The 23,831-nt window shown below is 22.4% G+C and overlaps 4 protein-coding genes across 5 annotated transcripts in view; 3 read left to right on the top strand and 1 right to left on the bottom strand.

Moving 5' to 3' along the window:
- Positions 1 to 500: 500 nt before the first annotated feature.
- Positions 501 to 5,004, top strand: LOC122508098 (DNA-directed RNA polymerases I and III subunit RPAC1-like). Its single transcript, XM_043621208.1, has 8 exons — positions 501 to 753; positions 835 to 994; positions 1,069 to 1,107; positions 1,283 to 1,473; positions 1,554 to 1,738; positions 3,914 to 4,102; positions 4,280 to 4,519; positions 4,720 to 5,004. The coding sequence occupies exons 2-8, from the start codon at positions 929 to 931 to the stop codon at positions 4,830 to 4,832; spliced, it is 1,023 nt and encodes a 340-aa protein (XP_043477143.1). The 5' UTR covers positions 501 to 753; positions 835 to 928; the 3' UTR covers positions 4,833 to 5,004.
- An 802-nt stretch (positions 5,005 to 5,806) lies between these two features.
- On the top strand, positions 5,807 to 7,210 carry LOC122508097 (pre-mRNA-splicing factor 18). Its single transcript, XM_043621207.1, has one exon. The coding sequence runs from the start codon at positions 5,967 to 5,969 to the stop codon at positions 6,975 to 6,977; it is 1,011 nt and encodes a 336-aa protein (XP_043477142.1). The 5' UTR covers positions 5,807 to 5,966; the 3' UTR covers positions 6,978 to 7,210.
- Positions 7,211 to 10,926: 3,716 nt separating this feature from the next.
- Positions 10,927 to 18,677, bottom strand: LOC122508096 (WD repeat and FYVE domain-containing protein 2). Its single transcript, XM_043621205.1, has 6 exons — positions 18,267 to 18,677; positions 17,382 to 17,523; positions 15,761 to 15,966; positions 14,731 to 14,970; positions 14,241 to 14,579; positions 10,927 to 11,686 (listed from the first exon to the last, which is right to left on the bottom strand). Exons 1-6 carry the CDS (start codon positions 18,425 to 18,427, stop codon positions 11,548 to 11,550), a joined length of 1,227 nt encoding a protein of 408 aa, XP_043477140.1. The 5' UTR covers positions 18,428 to 18,677; the 3' UTR covers positions 10,927 to 11,547.
- Positions 18,678 to 18,980: 303 nt separating this feature from the next.
- LOC122508094 (glutamate synthase [NADH]) overlaps positions 18,981 to 23,831 on the top strand; it is a 70,920-nt gene continuing 66,069 nt past the window's right edge. For both annotated transcript variants that reach the window (XM_043621203.1, XM_043621200.1), the window contains exon 1: positions 18,981 to 19,182. The gene's annotated coding sequence lies outside the window, so the exon portion shown is untranslated. The remainder of the gene's footprint in view (positions 19,183 to 23,831) is intronic.

The raw sequence follows: 23,831 nt of genomic DNA, 5'->3' as shown, positions 1-23,831 counted from the left end.
ACACCTTGAGTGCCTTGCAGAGTTGTTAAGAAAATAAAAATTTGCAAAATATTCGAAATAAATAAAATAAATTTAAATTATAATTATCTAAAATTGTTATTAATTATTATGCTATTTAAAAATTATTTTTGAATAATTTAGTTATTTAAAAAATTAAATATTTTATTGAAATTAAATTAAATAAATTATTTAAAATAAATTGTTTTAAATAAAAAAAAGATTGTTTTAAATAATAATTTACTAAAATAATAATTATTATGCTATTTAATAATTATACAAGACTTCGGCCTTAATCTAAACTTAATTAAGGTACTTTACCTACCCAACACTGGTACAACTCAATAAAGGTCTATACACAAGCAGTGCATATTTCCAGAATTATCCATGTGATTCGCCATTCGCCTTTTCTCTCATTGAAACTATCGCTCTCATTGCTCCATTCAAATTTGCGCGGGGACTCAACAGACCAATGAGAGTACTTGAAAACGTAAAGGTGTATTTAATGGTCATTTTTTATATCGACATTTTTACCCGGAACTAACGCTTTTTTCACTCTAATTATTTAATTTAATAATTATTAACTAATTTTATCATTGCAATGTTATATTAAACTGTCAATTAGATTCTGTTTAAGGTGAAACTAAAAAATAGTTTAATAATAAAAGAGATTTATAAAGTACAAAAGGCCCTGTACTGCTGTGAAACGTCATGGAAGAATTGTAAACAAGTGCAAAAAAACACGTGTACTAAAAAGTTTGTTTATTTCTGAATTTATATAATAATACATTAATTATCTTTATAATTTAAATGAAATTTGTTTTATAAATATTACAGAAATAAATAAAGTCATAGGAAATTAAACGTTCTCAAGCCGATACTTTTTAATTCTCTAATATACTAAGTTTTGGCAATTCTAACCTTAAAAATAATGGCTTCAAAATTCAAGAAATCTCGGGAATCGAGAATTCAAATGGAAGAACACGGTGTTATTAACGTAAATACCAATTGTATAATTAATTTTAGTATAGTTAATTTTTTTCCGGTTTATAAATTTATTTTTGTTTGTAGAATCTTGAAGAGCCTTGGAGTTTAAGAATTTTTAAAGAGGTAAGCCGCACACGTTGTTTTCGAAACAAAATTACTTTTGATTTTAATATATATTTAATTAGTTATTAAGTTAATTATTATCTCTCGGTTGTTTTAAATATTTAATTGAAAGTAATTAATTTATTTACTTTAACCCATTTGTGTTTGAAAAAAACAAGTAAATGTTTTCTTTCAGAATTTCAAGATTAAAATAGTCAAGGAATCAGACAATCAAATGGAATTAGAATTTGATTTAATTGGATGTCAAACTTCTTTGGCGAATGCAATTCGCAGAATTCTTATAAGCGAAGTGCCATCGATGGCAATTGAGAAAGTTTTTATTATGAATTATAATAGTATAATGCAGGAGGAAGTATTGGCTCACAGGTAAAGTAAATTATTTTCTTTTTCTATTAAATACAATGTTCCTTTTTTGGGAGAGAAAGAAAGATTATTTTTCCTAATAGACTTGGACTCGTTCCACTACGAGCTGATCCTAGATTATTCGACTATCCATCAAACGAAGGAAACAAAGACGACGAAGTGAGTGAACACGATACTTTGAGGTACGAGTTGAAAATTTCCTGTTCGCACAATAAACAAGCTTCTAAAGAATCGAGAAGACTTGAAGAAATGTACATTAATCACAAGGGTGGGTAAATTTTTCTTTTATTATAATTTTACATATTTTGGATTTTAAGTTTTATTTATTTATATACTATTATTCACCATTGACACAGGACATCTTGAAGAACTAACATAAATTATTACTTAGAAATTATTTAATGAATAATTTGACTAAATATTACAAAATTAATTGAATTTTAAAAGAGTTGTGTTTAAAATTTTCATTTCAACTTCAAAAGGTTTTAATTAGAAATTTTAAAGAACTTAGATTTTTGAAAAATTTTAGTAATTCAAATTCTTCTGAAATTAATTACATGTTTTAAAATCCTATATTTAATTAAATATTAAAAATTAAAAATATTGAATTTATAGAAGAATTTTAGTCAAAAATACTTTTTAAAAAAATTGAATTTTGGAGAAGTTACAAATGATTGCAGATATTCAATTATGTTAAAAAAACATTTCAATTATCTTTATAAATAATAAAACTCTTCTCAAAAATTCAATTATTTACAAATATTTTAATAAAATCCTTCTCCAAAATTCAATTATTTTCATAAATTAATAAAATTCTTTTCAGTGATTCAATTATTTTTATAAATAATAGAATTCTTCTCCGAAATTTAATTATTTGCAAAAACTTTAATAAAATTCTTTGGAAAATTTTAATTAGTTTCAAAAATTTTCCAAAAAAATTCAATTAATAAAAAAAATCTTAATAAAATTCTACACAAACATTTAACTATTTTCATAAATAATTAAAATTTTACAGAAATTCAATTGTTTTCAAGAATTTTAATAAAATTTTCTACAAAATCCAATTATTTTCATAAACAACAATATTAATCAAAAGAATAAAATTATTTACAAGAGGTAATAAAATTCTTTTCAGAAATTAAATTATTTTCAAAAATTAAAAATAATTTCTCGTCATGATTTCAATTATCTTTAGAAACCTGCAAAATTTTTCGCTAAAATTCAATTATTTTTAAAGAAATTTTAATAAAATTCTACGCAAACATTTAATTATTTTCATAAATAATAAAAATTTCCCAGGGTTTCAATTATTTGCAAATTTTTTTATAAATTTCTTCCCAATAATTTAATTATTTTCATAAATTAATAAAACTGTTCTTAGGAATTTATTAATTTTCATAAATAATAAAACTCATCGCATTCTTTATGAGAATTCAATTGTTTAAAAATTTATTGATAAAATTCAATAAATTATGAGAATTCAATTTCAAGAAACATTCAATTATTTAATAAATGTATTATTTATTTTTGAATTTAAATAATTGAATTTTCGTAGAATATTCTAATAAAAATTGATTTAAATATTAATTTTAGTTAAAATTTTAGATAAAATTGAATATTAAAAGCTTTATAGCGTGAATTTTTAGAAATAATTAAATTTTGAAAAGGTTTTAAAATAAAATGTTTGAAAATTTGAATTTTTCATACTTTTAACTAACAATTCTGTAGAATTTATTTTATTTGAAAAAGTTTAATAATTGATTTTTTAAAAAAATTATTTAAAAGAAAAATGTAATAATTCTTTAAAATTTTATTAAAATTCGTCAAAATAATTCAATTATTTAGAAATTTGTTGATAAAATTCTTTATGAGAATTCAATTTTAACATTTAATTATTCAATAAATTATTTATTTTTGAATTTAAATAATTGAATTTTCGTGGAATTTTCTAATAAAAATTGCTTTAAAAATGAATTTCCGAATAATCGATTTATTATCTATTTATGAAAATAATTGAATTCTTGCAACGGATTTTATTACATTTTTTAAATAATTGAATTCTTTGATAAATTTTAGTACTTTTAAAAATAATTGAATTCTTGCGAAGAATTTTAATTCCTATGGAAAAATAATAATGATTAAATATTTTTATTGAAAAAAGAAGTTATTGGTGTGTATGAAAATTTTTACTTTTACAGAAATTTGCAAATAAAAGTATTAGAACATTTTTTTGAGTATCTAATCATTTTTACAGTAAATCAGAATATTCTTTCGAGTGAGGGGAAAAAGTCAAAATTTTGTCTGGAAATCAGGGAAAAACATAGTTAAATATTTGTGGCAACCCTGAAAATATTTTTTTTATTTAGTATTTTTGTTATTACATTAGATTGTTTGTTTCGTAAAATTAAATTAAATAAAATTTCAATTAAATGAATTATTTCAGTTTACAGTAATGATATAAAATGGGTGCCAATTGGAAAACAATGCGAAATTTATCCGGGAGGCGAGGAACAAGTTGGAGTAATTGACAAGGACATTTTATTAAATGTATTGAATCCTGGTCATGAAATGCACATTTTTATGCATGCGGTCAAAGGCATCGGCAGGGATCACGCAAAATTTTCTCCCGTCTGTACGTATTAGTTTATTAATTTATTAATAACTAATAATTACTTATTATATGTAATTAGTATCAATTAATTTCTTAATAATTTACTTTTATTCTTTTGCTTTCTCTTTTTTCTTTGTCCTTTATTATATTCTTATACTTTTTTCTTTTTTTCTTTGCCTGATTTTTATTTTTTTTCAGCAACTGCATTTTATCGATTATTGCCCAGAATTACGTTGCTAAAAACAGTGAAAGACGAGAAGGCAGAAAAATTGAAGAAATGCTTCAGTCCAGGAGTTATCGAATTAGTGAAAACAGAAGGAGGCGGAAAAGAGGCTCAAGTGATAAATTCGCGATACGACAGTTGTTCTCGTAATGTTGAACGTCACGAGGATTTGAAAGATTGCGTTTCACTCGAAAGAGAACCGAATCATTTTATTTGTTAGTATACTGGAAAATTATTTTCATTTCTTAATTTAGTGCCGCTTCAAAAAAAAAGTACCTAGGAAGCAAAATTCTGTATTTTTACTTAAAAAATTACGAACATAATCTATTTATGCTTCTTAGGTTTTTATTTTTGTCAACGCGTCACAATCACAATTATTATTATAATTTTTACAATTAATTTAATTTGATTACAGTTACCATCGAATCTGTCGGTGCACTTCCGTCTTCAGTTCTTTTTGTCGAAGCCACAAAAATCCTCAAAGGTAAATGTCGAAGTTTTATCGAACTCTTGGATTCTATTAGCTAGTTAATATTAATTTCCCTAATTAAGTCGTTGTGAAAAGAATTTTACAGCGTAGGATTGTAATAAATTTTCATAGAAACCATAATAAAATGAACTTAAAATTGGTTTCTGCTCTAATTGTAAGATTAATAATAAACGAAAAAAAAAAATAAATTAAGTTTTTAACAATTTTGTACTTTTATCTGTACTTATTTCTCGTTTACTTATTTTTTTATCAGTATTTATTTCTTATTTATATTATATTCAATTTGTCATCATTATTAAAAATAACAAAATTTTATTTTCAAATATGAATTTTTCAATAATTTTAGATTCAAACTAAAAAAATTCAATTATTAACTAATTTTCTAATTAATTATTCTTGTTTCTTAATTTCAAAAATTTTAATAAAATTCTTCGCAAGAATTCAATTATTTTCATAAATATGAAAATTTTTCGTAAGAATTCAATTATTTTTATAAATAGTAAAATTCTTCGCAAAAATTCAATTATTTTTAATACAAAATTTTAATAAAATTTCATGAAAGAATTAAATTTTTAAAAAAAATTTTAATAATGTTTTTTGAAATAATTCAATACAAATTATTTTCAATACAATTTTAATAAAATTTCTTAAAAAAATTCAATTAATTTTTTTTATAAATAAGGAAAAAAATTCTTTCAAAGAAATTAATTATTTACAAAAAACTCTAATAAAATTGTTCAAAAGAATTTAATTTTCTATCAATAATTTTAATGAAATTTAATAGTAAAATTATTATTTACAATTAATAACAAAATCGATTGTATTCAAAAAAATTAAAGAAATTTTTGGAAAGAATTCAATTCTTGTCAAAATTCATCTTTGAATCAATTAATTTTCATTTTTAAATTTACCTTCAAACATTTTTCATCAAAATTTTGGTAACTTACTTTTTTATTATTTATTTTTTTTCTTCAACTTTTCCTGAAATTCGAATTTTGGCGGGGAAACTGTTTCAAAATGGCGCCTTACGTCATTTGACAGTTGTTGACGTTTTGCCTTTTGTCACATTAACTAACAAAAAAAAACAATTTTTCTGATTGTTTCCAAAGTTCTAAAGTATAATTAAAGTTTATTTATAACAAAAGAAGTTTAGGAAATACGAATTCACAAGAATGGATTCGCTAAAAGCGGAGATACAGAGAAAACGAAAAGAGTTGGAGGAAAAGAAGCTTTTGTGCGGTAAGAAGAAATATTTCAAAAGATCCGATTTCTTGTCGAGTGCTGCGGAAAAAATACAGACAAATGGTGTGAATAGTGATCGATTGCAAGCTGTAAAGTCTGAGGAATTGGGAAAAGCAGGTGTCGAGGAGACAAATGAACATCTAACCTTACCGCGAAATGAGGTTATACGTCGTCTCCGTGAACGTGGTGAGCCAATTTTCCTCTTCGCCGAAACGGAGCAGGACGCTTTTAAAAGGTTGCGAAAATGTGAAATTCTCGAGCCCGAGGTGAATAAGGGTTTTAGAAACGATTTCCAAGAGGCCATGGAACAAGTGGACTTGGCCTATGTGAATGAAATTCTCGCACCCCTAAAACCAGGAAGCAATGGCGCCAAGGTCGAGGTGAATCTTCTCGACGAATGCGTAACCTACGAGGATCTACAGCAAAAATCGACGAAATTAAATACCGGCGATCGTGAATATGACATGAATGTCATAACACAATTCCTGCAGTTCCTCGTGCAAATGTGGGGCAATCAATTGAATAGTCGTGGGGCAGCTGAGAAAATGGGAACAAGAGGAAAAATGGCAAGTGCAACTTACGCTCAAACAAGGGAGTATATTAAGCCGCTTCTTCGTAAATTGCAAAATAAATCCCTCACCGAAGACATCACTGACAGTTTGACAGAAATTGTGAAACATCTTCTCGAACGAAACTATATTCTGGCGAGTGATGCATATTTACAAATGGCAATTGGCAATTCACCGTGGCCAATTGGTGTCACTATGGTTGGTATTCACGCACGTACCGGAAGGGAGAAGATTTTCTCGAAAAATGTCGCTCACGTTATGAATGACGAGACTCAACGAAAATACATTCAGGCTTTAAAGAGATTAATGACCAAGTGCCAAGAATATTATCCCACCGATCCTTCACGTTGTGTCGAATTTTCAAAAATATGAATTCTTCCCTTTTATGTATTTTAATTATTTCAATCTTCTTTTGTCAAAGAATTTTAATATAGATAATTTCTTAATTACGTTTTTTTCCTCGATTTAAAAAAAAAGGTTTTCTTTTTTGTTCTTGACACTCAGTTCCATGTAAATTTTAATTTTTTTTCGAAAAAATGTACATATTAGTAACTGTAAATAAATGTGAAATATCTTTTTAGAAAATAAAAGAATTCAATTTAAAACTTTCTGGTTCTTTTGATTTTTAATAACTTAAGAAATAAAACAGATAGAGTGCTCAGAAGTTTCAGATTATCAATTTTCCTGATAATTTACTGACATTAAAATTATTTTCCATGACAAAATTCTTTTTACGGGAAAATATGAAAGTTTAAGGAAAAAGATTAAAAATGATTTTTAATAATTTCTAAAAATTACCCCTTCCTGAATTATTTTCAAAAAAATAATATTTCCACAGGAATTCATTTATTTTTAATACTATTTTAAATTAATCGAAAAATTCAATTATTTTCACAAATAAAGTTTTCCACAAGAATTCAATTATTTAAAATAAAATTTTCAATTGAATTCCTCGAAAGAAATTAATTATTTTTCTTTTAATTTCTATAAAATTTTTTAAAATAATTAAATTATTTTCAAATCTTGTTATAAAATTTCCCTGGAGAATTTAATTATTTTCAAAAGTTTTAATAGACTTTTTGTCAAAGAATTCAATTTTTTGAATAAATTACAAAAATTCTTCGTAAAAATTCAATTATTTACAAAAATAACAAATATCTTCACAGAAAAAATTAATTATTTAAAACAATGTTTCTAAAATTCTTATTAAAAATTCAATTATTTTCAAAAATAACAAAATTTTTCACAGAAATTCAAGTCTTTTAAAAAAATTTTTATAAAATTATTCGCAATAATTCAATTATTTTCATAAATACTTAATAAAAAAAAAAAAAAACTATTTTAAATTAATTAATCGAAGAATTTAATTATTTTCACAAATAAATTTTTCCACAAAAATTCAATTATTTAAAATAAAATTTTTCATCCTAAATATTTTTCGAAAAAATTAATTATTTTTAAAAGTTTTAATAAAATTCTATTCAAGAATTCAATTATTTTCAAAAATAACAAAATTTTTCACTAAAATTCAATTCTTTTCAAACATTTTAATAACATTTTTTGGCAATAATTCAATTATTTTCAAAAATAATAAAATTCTTTTTAGGAATTTAATTATTTTGATAAATCATAAAATTCGTCGCAGGATTTCAATTTATTTCAATACAATTTGAATAAAATTTTTTTAATAAATTCAATTAGTTCCAAAAAGTTAAATATTATTCTTTACTCAAATTGAATAATTTTTAATACAATTTTGGTGAAATTAGTAGAAAAAATTTGAAGAATTCCATTATTTTCATAAAATAATGCAAGAAATCAATTATTTTCAATAAAAATTTCAATTGAATTCCTCGAAAGAATTTAATTATTTTTTTTAATTTCAATAAAATTCTTTAAAACAAAACAATTATTTTCAAATCTTGTTATAAAATTTCGATGGAGAATTTAATTATATTCAAAAATTTTAATAGAATTCATGTCAAGAATTCAATTTTTTTAATAAATAATAAAATTCTTCGTAAAAATTCAATTATTTACAAAAATAACAAAATTCTTCACACAATTATATTTCGAAAAAATTAATTATTTAAAACAATGTTTAGAAAATTCTTTAAAAAAAATTCAATTATTTTCAAAAATAACAAAATTTTTCACAGAAATTCAATTCTTTTTAAACATTTTCATAAAATTTGTCTCAATAATTCAATTATTTTCACAAATAATAAAATTATTCTAAGGAATTCAATTAATTTCAAAATTTTTTATAAAATTCTTCGCAAGAATTCAATTATTTTCAGAAATAATAGAATTCATTGCAGGATTTCAATTATTTTTAATACAATTTTACAGGAATTTGCTCAGAAAATGTAATTATTTTTAAAAATTTAAATTCAATTCCTCGAAAAAATCAATTATTTAAAAAAATGTTTTTTTAAATTCTTTGGAAAAATTGAATTATGTACAAAAATAACAAAAGTTTTCACAGAAATTCAATTCTTTTCAAACATTTTAATAAAATTTTTTCTCAATTCAATTATTTTCATTAAAAAAACAATTCTTCTAAGGAATTCAATTATTTTTGAAAATTTAAACAAAAATTTTTAGCAACTCAATTATTTTGATAAATCATAAAATTCATCGAAGGATTTCAATTATTTTCAATACAATTTTACAGGAATTGCTCAAAAATGTAATTATTCTTAAACATTTAAATTCAATTCCTCGAAAAATTCAATTATTTAAAAAAAATATTAGAATTTTTCAAAGGAATTCAATTATTTTCAAATATTTTAAGAACATTGTTCGAAACAAATCAATTATTTAAAATTTTTTTGAAATAATTCAATTATTCTTTTAGATTTTAATAAAATTCTTCCCAAGAATTCAATATTATTTACATAAATAATTCTTTGAAAAAATTCAATTATATCGAAAAATAACAAAATTATTCTCAAAAATTCAATTATTTTGAGGCATTTTAATAAAATTCCTTTCAAAATTCAATTATTTTCATAAATAACAATATTCATCAGAAGAATTCAATTATTTTTTAAAAGTAATAAATTTCTTCCTGGAAATTCAATTATTTTTAAAAATTCTAATAAAATCGTTCGCCGAAAATTTAATTACTTTCATAAATAATAAAATGCTTTTTAAGAATTCAATTATTTTCAAAAACATTTAATAAAATGCCACACAGAAATTCAATAATTATCAAAAATTTTAATAGAATTCTTTGTAAAATTTAATTATTTTTAAAAACTTTTCGCAATTCAATGATTTTTATAAAATTTCCCTGACAAAAAATTTTTTCCTGACATTTCCCTGACTTTATTGACAAATATCCAACCCTGTAAAAGAAAATAATTGAAAATATCAAAAGTTTCTTTAAACAAACTTTATTTATAAATTTGTCATTAATATATTCTTACAGTTTGTTTATTTCTTTACACATTTCTAATGGCTAACAATGTTCAGTAAAGAATTTTATACGACAATGCTGTAAAGCATTACAAATTTTTTTTTCTTCTTTTTTAAATGTATAAATTTTTTTGTATAATTTTTTTTTATACTTTTTCTTAATATAAATTTTATAATAATAATAGTCTTGATAGTAATGCGCAGTTCTTGAAATTTTTATTTCAAGCATTTTTCGATGATCATTTTTGCAAATGGAATAATAATCGAATTATTATAATAAATAATTCAATTAGTTAATTAATTACATATACATTAATTGAATAGATTTTTCCATAATTTATTAAAACTATATTTTTATTATTATAATTAAAAATTAATTAATTAAAAAAAAAACTAGTAATTTTTGTTGGTTTTGTGATATACAATATATAAATTAAAATTTCCATTCCATATTTTTACACATTTACAATTGAAAATATATTTAATTTATTATTTATATTGCCAAATACGATAAAAAATTTTATACACTCGCAGTCGACATTTTGCAAATTAAGAAAAATTACAGTTAATTTATTATTGGAAATTTTATATTCTTTTTTTTTAATTTAATAATCGATGCATTCGTTTTTTACAGAAATTTATGTTTTGTTAAATCTAGAAATATTTTTTTTTCGCAACAAAAATGTATAAAAAGAGGAAAAAATTTTTTGTTTAGTAAGTAAATTAATTAAAAATGCTTTCTTTAAAGTCTAATAAGAAAGAGGAATAATAGGGGAAATTAAAAATTCTATTCATTAGTACCTAGAGAAAAATTTCAAAAGTTCAAAGTAAATATACTTTTAACTCGTAAAATTCATAACTATAGTAAAAATTATTTAAAACAACTAACACATTGGAAAAAAATTAAACAATGCCATTTTTTTAACAGTAACAGCCATCGCATACAATTGCTATAATATAGAAGGTAAATATATCACTTAATATACAATTTTTCCTTAGTACATCATTTTCAATTTTTGATAAAAGTTACACGTGTGTTATAATTATTTTTCTCATATTATCAATATATCTGTAAAAAATTTACAAGCAGGAAATAACAGTACTTTTAAAACTGTTATATTTCCTCTATACAATCAGAATCTGTTTTTTCCTCTTAATTACTTTAATTACACCACAATATTATTATTGAGTGTTCAATAATATAAATTATTAATTTCATATGGCAATAAAGAAGTTAGGACTAAATTCGATAAAACCGAAAAACTTATCTTATTTTTCTTTCCGAATAAAAACAAATTGAATTATAAATTAGATAAGTAAAATTTTTCGTTTTTCCTTCTTTTTAATTTAGTCGTTAAATATTTTTACTTGTTTTTGAAAATTAATTTTCTGGATAAAAATGATGTGCAATAGTTTTTTGCCTTTTAAAATCGAACAGAATTATAATAATTCGTTCCTTGGAAGTGTTTGATTATAATTCGAGTTTTCGACGTTAATGAGAAATTGAATATTTAAATACTTACTGAAGAAGAGCAGTAATGTCCCAAATTTTAATAATTCGATCCTGACCAATTGTCAGTAATCTTCGACGTCCAGCGTCTAAATCCATTCCAACGATGCTGTGTTTTGCGTCATGAAATGATGCCAAGGAAGTTTGACTGAAAATTTAATTTTCAAAAATTAATAATTCAGAAATTTTCTATCACTTTTGTATTAATAAATCTTCAAACTATATATTATTTTCCATAATTTTCTGTTAATAACTAATTAATTAGTGAGTAAATTTTTTCCAAATCTTGAATCTGAAATCATTACTGTAACTTCTTCAAAATTATTTTCATAATAATTCAATTATTTTTTTCTGGAATTTATAACTAAAATTCTTTTTTAAATCAATTATTTTTAAATAATAATTTTTAAAAAAAAATTCCATTAAACTTCTTCAAAAAATTAATTCTACAGAATTGTTACTTAAAAGTATGAAAAAATCAGGTTTTTAAGGATTTAAAATGTAAAACCTTCTCAAAATTCAATTATTTCTAAAATTCACGCTGTTTTTAAAATTCAATTATTATCTAAAATTTTAACTAAAATTCATTTTTAAATCAATTTTTATTAGAAAATTCTACTAGAATTCAATTATTTAAATACAAAACTAAATAATTCAATGTTTCTTAAAATTCAATTCCCATAAAGAATGTTATCAACAAATTTTTAAATAATTGAATTCTTTCGACGAATTTTAATCAAATTTTTAAGAATATTTACATTTTTCGAGAAATTCGATTAAAATTATTTTAAAAATAATTGAAATTCTGCGATGAATTTTATTATTTATGAAAATAATTGAATCCCTAAGAAGAATTATATTATTTTTAAACAATATTTAATTTTTGCGAAGAATATTATTGCTCTTGAAAATAATTAAATTTTTGCAATAATTTGTAACTTTTCTAAAATTAAATTTTTTTTCCTGTTTTTAACAAAAATTCTTCTATAAAATTCTTTTATAATTTTTAATAATTTTTGAAAAAGTTCTTCGAGAATTTTCAAATCTATTTGTTTACAATTCAATTTTACAAAATTTCAATCATTCGTAAATTCTACAAAAAAAATATATATTAAAAAATAAAATTTTGAAATATTTTTAAAAAAAGCAATTAAAATTTCTCAAAAAAATTAATTCCACAGAATTGTTAGTTGGAAATATGAAAAATTCAGATTTTCAAAGATTTTGATTTGAAACCTTTTCAAAATTCCATTATTTCTAAAAATTCACACTCTAATGCTTTTAATATTCAACTATAAAAATCTACAATTTTAACTGAAAATTTTAGAAAATTCTACGAGAATTAAATTATTTAAATACAAAAATAAATAATTCATTGCATAATTTAATGATTCTTGAAATAGAATTCACATGGTAAAGGAATTTATCAATAAATTTTTAAATAATTGAATTCTTTTGACATCATTGTATTGAAAATAAATGAATTTTTATAAAGAAGTTTTACCACAATTTTTCAAAACAATTGAATTTCTAGAAAGAATTTTATTATTTAGGTAGATTAAGTTTTTTGAAAATATTTAGTACAATTCTTTTCTTATGAAGAATTTTATTGCAATTTTTAAAATAATAAAATTTTTTCGAAGAATTTTATTAAAATTATTGAAAATAATTAAATTCTTGTGAAGAATTTTATAAATTAAAAAAAAAAATTCAATTTTTATAAATAATATTATGAAATTTTTCACATAATTGAATTTCTGCGAAGAATTTTATTAAATTTCTTTAAAATAATTAAATTTCAGCGAAAAATTTTAGAAATTATGAGATTGCAATCTTGCTAAGAATTTTTATTAAAATTTTCTAAAATAATAGATATTATCATTAAAAATAAATGAATTCTTGTGAAAGAATTTTATTAAAATTTTTTATAGATAATTGAATTCCAGTGAAAAATTATATTATTTGTAAAAATAATTTAATTCTTGCACAGATTTTTCTAAAACAGTTTTTTAATAATTGATTTTTTGCCAATAAATTTATGCAAATACTATTTTAAAAAATTGAATTTTCGTGAAATTTTTGAAAATAATTGAACTTTTGTGAAGAATTTAGTTATTTTTGAAAATAATTGTATTTTTACGAAGTATTTTATTATTTTATAAAAATAATTGAATTCCTAAAAAGAATTTTATTATTTACGAAAATGATTATTTTCTGAAAATAATTAAAGGTTTGTGTAGAATTTTATGACATTTTTTTTAAATAATTGAAGTCTTTTGGAACATTGGAAAATTTTTGAAAATAATGGAAATTTTACCAAGAATTTTATTAAAATTTTTGAAAATAATTGAATTTCGGAGAAGAATTTAATTATTTCTAAAGACAATTAAAAGTTTGAAGAGAATTTAAAAAAATTTTTAATCATAATTGAATTTCTGGAAAGAATTTTATTACTTTTGAAAATAATTGAATTTCTGAAATCATTTGTAATTTCTCTAAAATTCTCCAAATTATATCGTACAATTTACGAACTTTTCGTCTTTTCTCAATCAAATTATGGACTTTACGGACCTTTTTTAAAAAAAACGGACTTTTACGGACTTGAAGCAAATTTACGGACTTTTACAGGATTTACGGACCTAGTTCGAGCCCTGAAATAGAAAAAAAAAACGGAAAATACAGAAACAAAAAATTGTACGTACTTTGAATCTTTAATGTGAATGTGACATGGATCGCAGACCCGAACCTCGAATTCAAAACCCATAATGGGAATTGGAATACGATGTGATGTGCATCGTGCACAAAGAGCTTTTCCACAATGACGACAATGATGTTGTCTCAGGCCGAGTTGACGTTGATCCATCATCGCCTTAATATTCCAAAAGAATGGTCGTCCACAGGCTTGACATGTGTCCGACTCAATCCAAACGGCGGTTTCTTTCCTCGCCGCTCCCATGTCCCAACAAACAATAACTCCGTCTTCTCCACCCGAGAGCAATGTTTGATCACCATTTGAGTAGCACAGGGCCGTTACTTTATTGCTAAAACAAAAAATTACAAATTTTAATAAATAAAATCAAAATAAATAAAATAGTTCTCGAAAATGTCAAATTTTCGAAAAAATCGTCTTTTTCTAAAATAGTTGAAATAAAAGTCCAAATAAGCCAAAAATCGAGGAGTGAAAATACTCACTGATGACCTTGCAATTCGTAAGCATTTCCCTGCTTACCACCAATATCCCAGACGACGATATTTTGATCGAAGCTTCCTGAGAAAAGTAACTGTTTCTCTGAATCCCATGCTAACGATCGAATACTACCAGAATGGGCCTTCAAAGTCGTGATGAAACTCACTCCATTTGTATCGAGTTTTAACATATTTATTTGCCCGGAATAATCGCCGACAAATGCGTGTTTTGACTCAGCATCAAATCTAATTTAGTTAAGGTTTTTGTTTACCTTTTTTTAATTTACAATTTTTGTATTCCAATTTCAATTTCAATTACAGGATTGACTTAAAAATTTAATTGCTTTCCCTGAATTACAGACAAAATTTTAACTTTTTCCCTGGCCCTAAAGAATGTTCTGATTCACTCTATAAATAATTAGATACTCAAAAATAAAAAATGTTCTAATACTTTTATTTGCAAATTTCTGTAAAAGTAAATTTATTCAAAAACATCAATAACTTCCTTTTTAAATAAATATTTAATTATTTTTGAAATTAACAACTTATCAAAATTTTACTGATAAACCTTCACAAGAATTCAATTATTTTTAAAAGTACTAAAATTTCTCAAAAGAATTCAATTATTTAAAAAAAATGTAATAAAATTCGTTGCAAGAATTCAATTATTTTCATAAATAATAAATCGATTATTCGGAAATTGATTTTTAAATCAATTTTTACTAAAAAATTCTACGAAAATTCAATTAAAATAAATTAAAAAATAAATAATTTATTGAATAATTAAATGTTAAAATTGAATTCTCGTAAAGAATTTTATCAACAAATTTTTAAATAATTGAATTATGTTGACGAATTTTAATAACATTTTTAAGAATTAATACATTCTTCGAGGAATTCATAGATTTCCTGACCATTTTCCTGCCACAGGGGCAACCCTAAATTAAATTTAAATTAAAAATAAAATAATTAAATTCAAATTATAAAATTTCAAAATAAAATAATTTGATTAATATTTGTTTGGAGAAAAGGATACTGTAACGCAATGTACCAAGCATCTCCCAGATGAGATCCAAGTTTTCGATTAGTTTCTGCACAATGAAACTGAAAAGTTTTATCTCGTCCAATACTCAGGATCCATTCGCAGCTCAAGGCGAATATAACACCCGTCACTCGTGCTTGATGTGCGAGAAATTCCTTCATGTGTGTCATTCGGTTATAATCCGGCTCTATTATGAACTCCTGAAATTAATTTTTTCCAAACATTAATGCAAAATTAAAAAAATAAACAATAAATGAAAATGATTTCACAGAAAAATAATTTAAAATTAAAACGTTTAAAAATAATTGTAAAAAATGTAGACAGAATTGTTACTTAAAAGTATGAAAAATTCAGATTTTCAAGGATTTAAATTTAAAACCTTCTCAAAATTCAATTATTTCTAAAAATTCACGCTATGTTTTTAAAATTCAATTATTATCTAAAATTTTAACTAAAATTCATTTTTAAAGCAATTTTTCCCAGAAAATTCTACGAGAATTCAATTATTTAAATACAAAAATAAATAATTTATTGAATAATTGAATGTTTGTTAAAATTCAATTCCCATAAAGAATTTTATCAACAAATTTTTAAAAAATTGAACTCGTTCAGCGAATTTTAATAAAATTTTTCAAATTAACTACATTTTTCGAGGAATTCGATTAAAATTGCATTAAAAATAATTGAAATTCTGCGATGAGTTTTACTATTCATGAAAATAATTGAATTCTTAAAAATCGTGACTATTATTTTTAAACAAATTTTGAAAATAATTTTTTTTCTTCGAAGAATTTTATTACTTTTAAAAATAATTTAATTTTTGTAATGAATATTGATATTTATGAAAATAATTGAATTTTGCAAAGAATTTTATTAAAATGCCACAGAATAATTGAATTTTGCATAGTTTTATAAAAATATCTACAAAAATAATTTAATTTCATAAGGAATTTCATTAAATTTTCTTAAAATAATTATTAAAATTCCTGAAAATAATTTAATTTCCTGCAAGAATTTTATTACATCTAAAAATAACTGAATAATTAAATTCCTATGAAATTTTTATTATTCTGAAAAGTAATTGAATGTTTACTTAGAATTTTATCGAAACTTTTTTAAATAATTTAATTTTTATGGAAAATTTTATTAAAATACTATATTGAAAATTATTGAATTGAGAGAAATTGTTGAAAATAATTAAAATTTTGTCAAGATTTTATTAAAATTTTCGAAAATAATTGAATTTTGGAGAAGAATTTTATTATTTATAAAAATAATTGAAATTTTGAAGTGTTTTTTTCAATTTTTGAACATAATCCAATCTATCCGAAGGCTTTTTTTTACTTTTGAAAATAATTGAATTTCTGCAATCATTTGTAACTTCTCCAAAATTCAATTATTTTTACGGTTTTCAACTAAAATTCTTCTATAAATCAATAGATTTATGAATACATAATTTTATAAATTTAACGAACTTCAGAAGAATTTAAATTTATTAAAATTTTTCAAAAATCTACGTTCTTTAAGATTTCTAATTAAATTCATTTAAAATTCGAAAATTATTCTCTCTTAAATATTTTTAAACCAGGATTAAAATTTTTCATCCATTTCTCACATTTATACAGCCGTTTTCTAATCCTACAAATAATTGTCTCGTCTCTGCGCAATAATCCATTGCTGTTGTTCCTGCTAACATATATTGGCAAATGCTCGGCCAGTACTGGCCCGAGTCACGTTTCAACCAAACTCTCACGGTTCTGTAATTTAAAAAAACCAGTAGATAATTATTAAATAAAAAAACCCTGTTAATATTATTTATTTTTTTACTTAATATTATATCGAAGAAGAAAAAATTTCCATTGTTATTATTCCCCCCCCCCCCCTTAAGGTAGAATTTGCATAAAATAATAATTTTTCATCTCAATTAAATAATTGAACCAGCAAAAATAATAAATTGAAAGAGAAAACTTGCATTTCTCAAAACTTATCGAGTAACAGGTGCTTCAATACATGAAATCCAATAATAAGTTTATCAGATTACAAGCTATAGAATGAATTTCGTCATAAAAATTGCCTATAATGTTGAAACAATGGAAATTGCAACATTAAACAAAGGCAGGTAAATAAAAAGTTCTACTAACAATAAAAAAAAGATTTCCTCAATTGAAAGTCGAACTTGACATTCAGAATTGAGATCGAATTAACGAATTAACCTCGAGTTAAATAAAAATATTCCATAATGGCTCTAAAAAAAATTGTTAGCAGCTATAAATGAGAAAACAGTGCAAAAAAGAACAAAATTTAGCCACTTCGTTGTAAAAAAAGGCAAAAAGGGATAAAAAGAAAGTTCGAAGGTTTAAAAAGGTAAAAAAAGATAAAAAGGTTTATAAAATAGTTAATTAGAAAAATAATTTCAGAAAGGACATTGTTTCGAAGGAAATTTTCATCCTAAGAGATAATAGAAACAACAATAGTAATAATAAGTTAAAAATAAGAGTACCTGTCATCGCAAACACTGATGACACCGTCTTCCCGCGGTATAATAATCGCCGCATTAACATCATCATTGCAACCTTCTAATTTTGACAAAAGAATTGGTTTTCGATTCGTACTGAATCTATCCTGAGTTACTCCCGGTACGGGTTTTATTTCAGCTGTCATTTCACCGATTTCACCTCCTGCAATACTGTATTTTTAGCTGCTTTTTAAACGCAATTGTCACTTTTTTTTCTATTCTTCTTGTTCTTCTATTCTTTCCCGTGACCTCAATAAAGTCAGGGCGAATTTTTCGTTACTTAGAATTTTTTTGTTTATTTAATATATTGTTGCAGAAGTTATGTAGTTCTATAACAAATATTACCAAAAGTGATAAGAAGATTGAATTCAAGATTGTGAGGTTATCTTTGTTCTTACTTTAAAGGTGCGTTCAGAATCGACACCATGTCCAAATTTTCGATTGTCCGAAGGTCTCAAATACCGAATTTAAACATTTGTTCAAATTGTCGATTTATTGAATAGATGGAATATTATTGTCTGATTGATAAAATTCTAAAATTAATGTTTTATTTAATTAATTAAATTTATTTTTAGAGTACGTGCTGTGAATTCGACATAATTATAATTATGCTCTGTTCATAGCGATCGGGTTGCAGGTGCGCGCGCATCAGCTGATTGTACCTTCCCAACCCTGGTAGTAGTGCACGGCGGTTGCCGCCAGAACGATAACCTCACTTAAAAAGAAGAAGAAGAAGACTATAGTCGGCAATTTGTGCAAATTTTTTTTTTGCTGCTCTCTGTGCATTTCAGTGCATTTTTATTGTAAAAACTAGTGAATAATATTGATTAGTAAAAACTACTAATAGAAAAATCAACAGTATTACAAGAAAGGGAGAAAAAATTCCACTTTCGAAAATAAGGTAACATTCGATTCAAAATATAATTTATAGGCTTAATTTGTTGTTCCAGTTAAAATTGCAGTAAAATTATAAATTCCTTTTATAATTTTACTTTTAACAAGTGAACTATGGAACATTTTTATAAAAGTTTATCAACAATGAAAAAAAAATTTATTTCTTGTGCAAACAAGTCGGTATGCCAATAATGGTTGCCTGGCACTGTGGCACATTGTAGCTAAATAGCAAGTTAAATATTTCCGCAGAAAATTTTCTCTCTGAAGCAAAAAAAAAAAAATCTTTTTCAATTTTTAAAAATATTGTATTTCAAAAAGTTCTTATTTCTAAATTTCGAAACTTAAAAAACTGAATTCTTTGCATGGGGAATCTTTGCATGATTGAAAAATCAGTCCAGGAGGTCATGGCATATATATACACATACGTATGGTATATTATCGAAATTAAAATAGTTAGATTCGTCACAACAAATGATTTTACTATCGCCAGTATTTTTTATTTATAATTATTTTTGACGTGCTTTTTAATTATAGAAACTTGATTTAGACAAATAATAAAAATACGAAATAATACTATTTAATACAATAATAATATTTAAATCGCTATTTATGATCTAAATAAAAATTGTCGAATAAAAATGAATCGGAATAAATAATAATAAAAATTTAAATCAGTTTATAATATATAAAATTTTTTTTCTCCAACAATTAAATATTCACAGTAACGATCACGCTGTGTGCACGTGAATATTTTATGGTGCTGAGCCAAGTAAACTTACACAAATGTATGTTATCAGCTTTAATGTAGGTTTTTTTAGAATATTCTAAATATAACAAGATTTAACTTTTAAATTACAAAAAAATCAGAACAATTAATAATTACATGGAAAAAATAAAGCAAACAAAAATGCAGAAAAATAGTATGTTTAAAATTTTTTTAACTATTAGATATTTTTTTAGAAATTTGTTTAAAAATTATATGTAATTAAATTGGATAATTTGAAAACATGTGTGTGCAATATTGGACATATACAATTAAATTGTATATTATTACCTTTTATATATATATATAGTATATTGAAAAATAATTTTTTTTCCTGGTAATAAAGATAAATTTAACATATACGTGTGAATTGTAGCAAAAAGTCGAACCAGTTTTGCATTTTCTATATATAGTTTCAACTCTCATGGTTGTCAGTGAATTACAATAAAAAGTGTTTTAAGCCATAATCGATAGGCTACTTTATCTATTTATATAAAATTCTTCTTAATTAATAATTGAATTTTAATAATATTTATTTTAATTAATTTTTTTATATTAATGAGGATAATTAAATTTATAATATTCAGTTAATAATAATTAACTCAAATTAGTAATTTACTACAAATAATATTAAATAATAAATTTGTAAATAAATAAAAAATAAAATAAATACATAAATAAAAAATTACTTTACAAATAATAAATTTTGTTTAATATAAACAAGGATAATTGGAATTAAATTAATATTTAATTAATTAAATTAATTAATAATAATTAATTTTATAAATTATTGATATTATTAATTCTTTAATAACTTTTTTAATATTTATAATTTTAATGCGATTAATTAATAATAATTAATTAATAACAATTAATTTCGCATAATATTAATTGTCACTTTTTTAATTAATTTTTTTTTAAATTTTAATTTATGATTTTAAATAGGTACTAATTTCAAAATTTTCTTTACAAAAACAAAAAGAAAAAAAAAGAGCCGAAATGAATTAATAAATCTCTGTATCTTAAATGAAATTTCAAATTTTGTTTAATTAACGAATTGATAAGAGGATGAATGACACATTTTTTTTTTCTTTTTTTGTATATTACGCAGTTAATTGTCAATAATTACAACATCGTACGTAGTTCGATTTGCGAAACTGTTTTAATACCCCCTGTGGCTTCCAACGTCATTTACTTTAATATAATTGAATATTATCACTTTGAGCTCTATAAATATTACACTTCATTTCTTTCCAAAACTGATAAGATCTCGTTACAATCTTTTCACGCTGATGAGTGTAAATATTCCACTTTATATAGACGATATAACCAATTTATTGTAAATTAAAATTTTTTTCATTCTCTTTTTATCTCTTTTATTTACACTCAATGGGAAATATAAATAATTATTATTTTTGGAATTTCAAAATTTTTCTAATTTAAATTTTTACCGCAGTTATTTGGACAAATAAATTAAATATTAAGTAAATGATTGTTTATTATTAAAATTAGACAATTTATTGTGAAATTAAATATTGAATAAGTAATAATATTTATTATTAATTAATTTAATAAAAAGATTTATTAATAATTAATTTAACAAAAAAATTAATTAATTAATTAATTTAATAAAAGAATTTATTTATTAATTAATATTAACTAAAAAGGTTGCTGAATTTAGCGTCGAAAAGTTAGGACGAAATTAATTTTATTATTACAATAATTTTGAATAGAGAAGAAACGAAATTATATTTTTATTCACATTTGTTTTTCTTTCCGCTTTTTCTTTTTATTGCAATTGGAAAATTTTCGAAAAGGTTTATTTATAAAATATACTTAAATCGTCATTTTTGTTCATTTAAACGTTCGACACTTATTTTCGATCATTTTTTTTCTCTATATTTTATGAAAAGGAATTTTTTTTCTTTCTTTTTAAAAAAAAAATTTTTTTCATATAAAACGATTGAGACGAAAGTATTTCCTCTATGAAGAAAAAAAATGTTAAGACCCTTTTTGGCGAAACTCCAACATTCAAATCTATATTTTTCATATGACCTTTAGATGAAGATTAATCAATATAAAAGTTAACAGAAAATAGTTCATTTTTAATGCATCTTTTTTTCTCAACATTTTTATTATGGGCAGTTGACATGAAATATAATGAGGAAAAAAAGTCTTAATGCAGTTCTATTATACATGTAGTGGATAAATTCTTTTCTAAAAGAATGACATTATTCAAAAAAATATTTTTCTTTCTTTCACAAGAAGCAATTTGCATTTTAACGAAAATTAATTTTTACTTCTTAAATTAAAAATTTCTTTTTGAAATTAATTTTTAAGTTTTACATATTAAAATTTTTCTTTTCAAGTTAATTTTCAATTTTTACATTAAAATTTTTCTTATAAAATTAATTTTCAATTTTTACCTTGAAATTTTTCTATTGAGGTTAATTTTTAATTTTTACATTAAAATTTTTCATCTGAAGTTAATTTTCAATTTTTAAATTAAAATTTTTCTTTTAAAGTTAATTTTCAATTTTCACATTAAAATTTTTCTTTTCAAGTTATAATTTTGAATTTTTTTTCATTAAAATTTTCCTTATAAAAATTAATTTTCAATTTTGAAATTTAAAATTTTGCAAAAAATATTTTTTAAAATTAGAATTTTGAAGAAAGAAAAAATTTGTTTATTTATAAAATATAACTATAAATAAATAAAGATATACTCTATTAAAATTGAAAATTGATAAGTTTCTTTATCAGAAATATCAGAGTGGAATATTTTATAAAGGAAGTAGGTACTGATATCTGATGTTTATAAATCCCCCCTTGCTATCTCTCTCTTATAACAAAATGAATGAGAAATAAAATTATCATCATTTCCGAAATCATTTTTTTTTTATCTATAAAGTTATTGTGGAAGAAATAATCTTTTTTCTGAATCAATCGCATATTTTGTGTTTAATTTTAAACATTATTTCCGAATCTATACATTTATAAAAATCTAAAAACAATTATGATAATTCAAAAATAATATGTTCCGAAGAAAAAGGTACTAGAAAATTTTAGGTCCTGGTTGGCATGTGGACTAACTAAAAAATTTCATTGGTAAGAAAAGGATAGTCTTATTGGTCTTATCTTCGTCCTTTTCTTACTAATGGGGGTTTAAGGTTAGTCCACATGCGACCAGGAGCCTTGCCGGATATATAAATATAATTATAAAATATATCGGTAAATAAATATAAATAAATATAAATAAATATAGATATAAATAAATATAAATAAATATATTTTTTTAAAATTTTTATCAAAATACCATCGAATATAATAAATTCAAATATCATTATAAATACAAATATATTTACATCTACAGCAAGTAATTATTTAAAAAAAAACTGCCATGCATTATTAAGTTTGTAAATTAACATTTTAATTACCTCATTTGTACGGAATATTAAATACTTTAGTTATAATTAAAAAAACATTTGTAAATATATGCATATTATTGACTTATTGAGGGGACAAAGTTATACGTACATTGGCTCGCGACAAACCGCTCATATTATATATATGTATAGGAAGCGGAACATATCCTTTGTTTAAATGCGCAGAAACGAAAAAGATATGACCTTTATTTAGAGGCATAAACCGCAGAGCGGTGTAATTTCCCTCATTATTATACAATCAATTCGAATACCTCTCTCAATAAGGAGGAAAAATAATTTAATCATTTTTCAATTATTATAAGTAAGTCAACAAATTTTTTTTTCTATAATATATATAGAAAAACATAATTATATAAAATAGAACATTAAAAACAAACATAAAAATAGAAGAAAATATTTTTCTGGAATATTAAAATAAAAATGTTTTGTTAAAACACTTTTGACTAT

This window comes from Leptopilina heterotoma, unplaced genomic scaffold (assembly GCF_015476425.1).
Source record: "Leptopilina heterotoma isolate Lh14 unplaced genomic scaffold, ASM1547642v1 Lhet_52, whole genome shotgun sequence".
Taxonomy (NCBI): Eukaryota; Metazoa; Arthropoda; class Insecta; order Hymenoptera; family Figitidae; genus Leptopilina; species Leptopilina heterotoma.
Note: the sequence above shows the minus strand (reverse complement) of the source record. Positions and strands in the feature narration are given on the sequence as shown.

Bases quoted from the DNA above. Each gene is read 5' to 3' on its own strand.
- LOC122508097 (XM_043621207.1), top strand. From the start codon at position 5,967: ATGGATTCGCTAAAAGCGGAGATACAGAGAAAACGAAAAGAGTTGGAG.
- LOC122508098 (XM_043621208.1), top strand. From the start codon at position 929: ATGGCTTCAAAATTCAAGAAATCTCGGGAATCGAGAATTCAAATGGAA. The intron at 995-1,068 runs GTAAATACCAAT...TTTTGTTTGTAG, and splicing joins AAGAACACGGTGTTATTAAC to AATCTTGAAGAGCCTTGGAG. The intron at 4,103-4,279 runs GTACGTATTAGT...ATTTTTTTTCAG, and splicing joins CGCAAAATTTTCTCCCGTCT to CAACTGCATTTTATCGATTA.
- LOC122508096 (XM_043621205.1), bottom strand. From the start codon at position 18,427: ATGACAGCTGAAATAAAACCCGTACCGGGAGTAACTCAGGATAGATTC. The intron at 14,971-15,760 runs GTATCCTTTTCT...TAACTAAATTAG, and splicing joins GCTTGGTACATTGCGTTACA to ATTTGATGCTGAGTCAAAAC. The intron at 11,687-14,240 runs GTACGTACAATT...TTAAATTTTCAG, and splicing joins ATTCACATTAAAGATTCAAA to TCAAACTTCCTTGGCATCAT.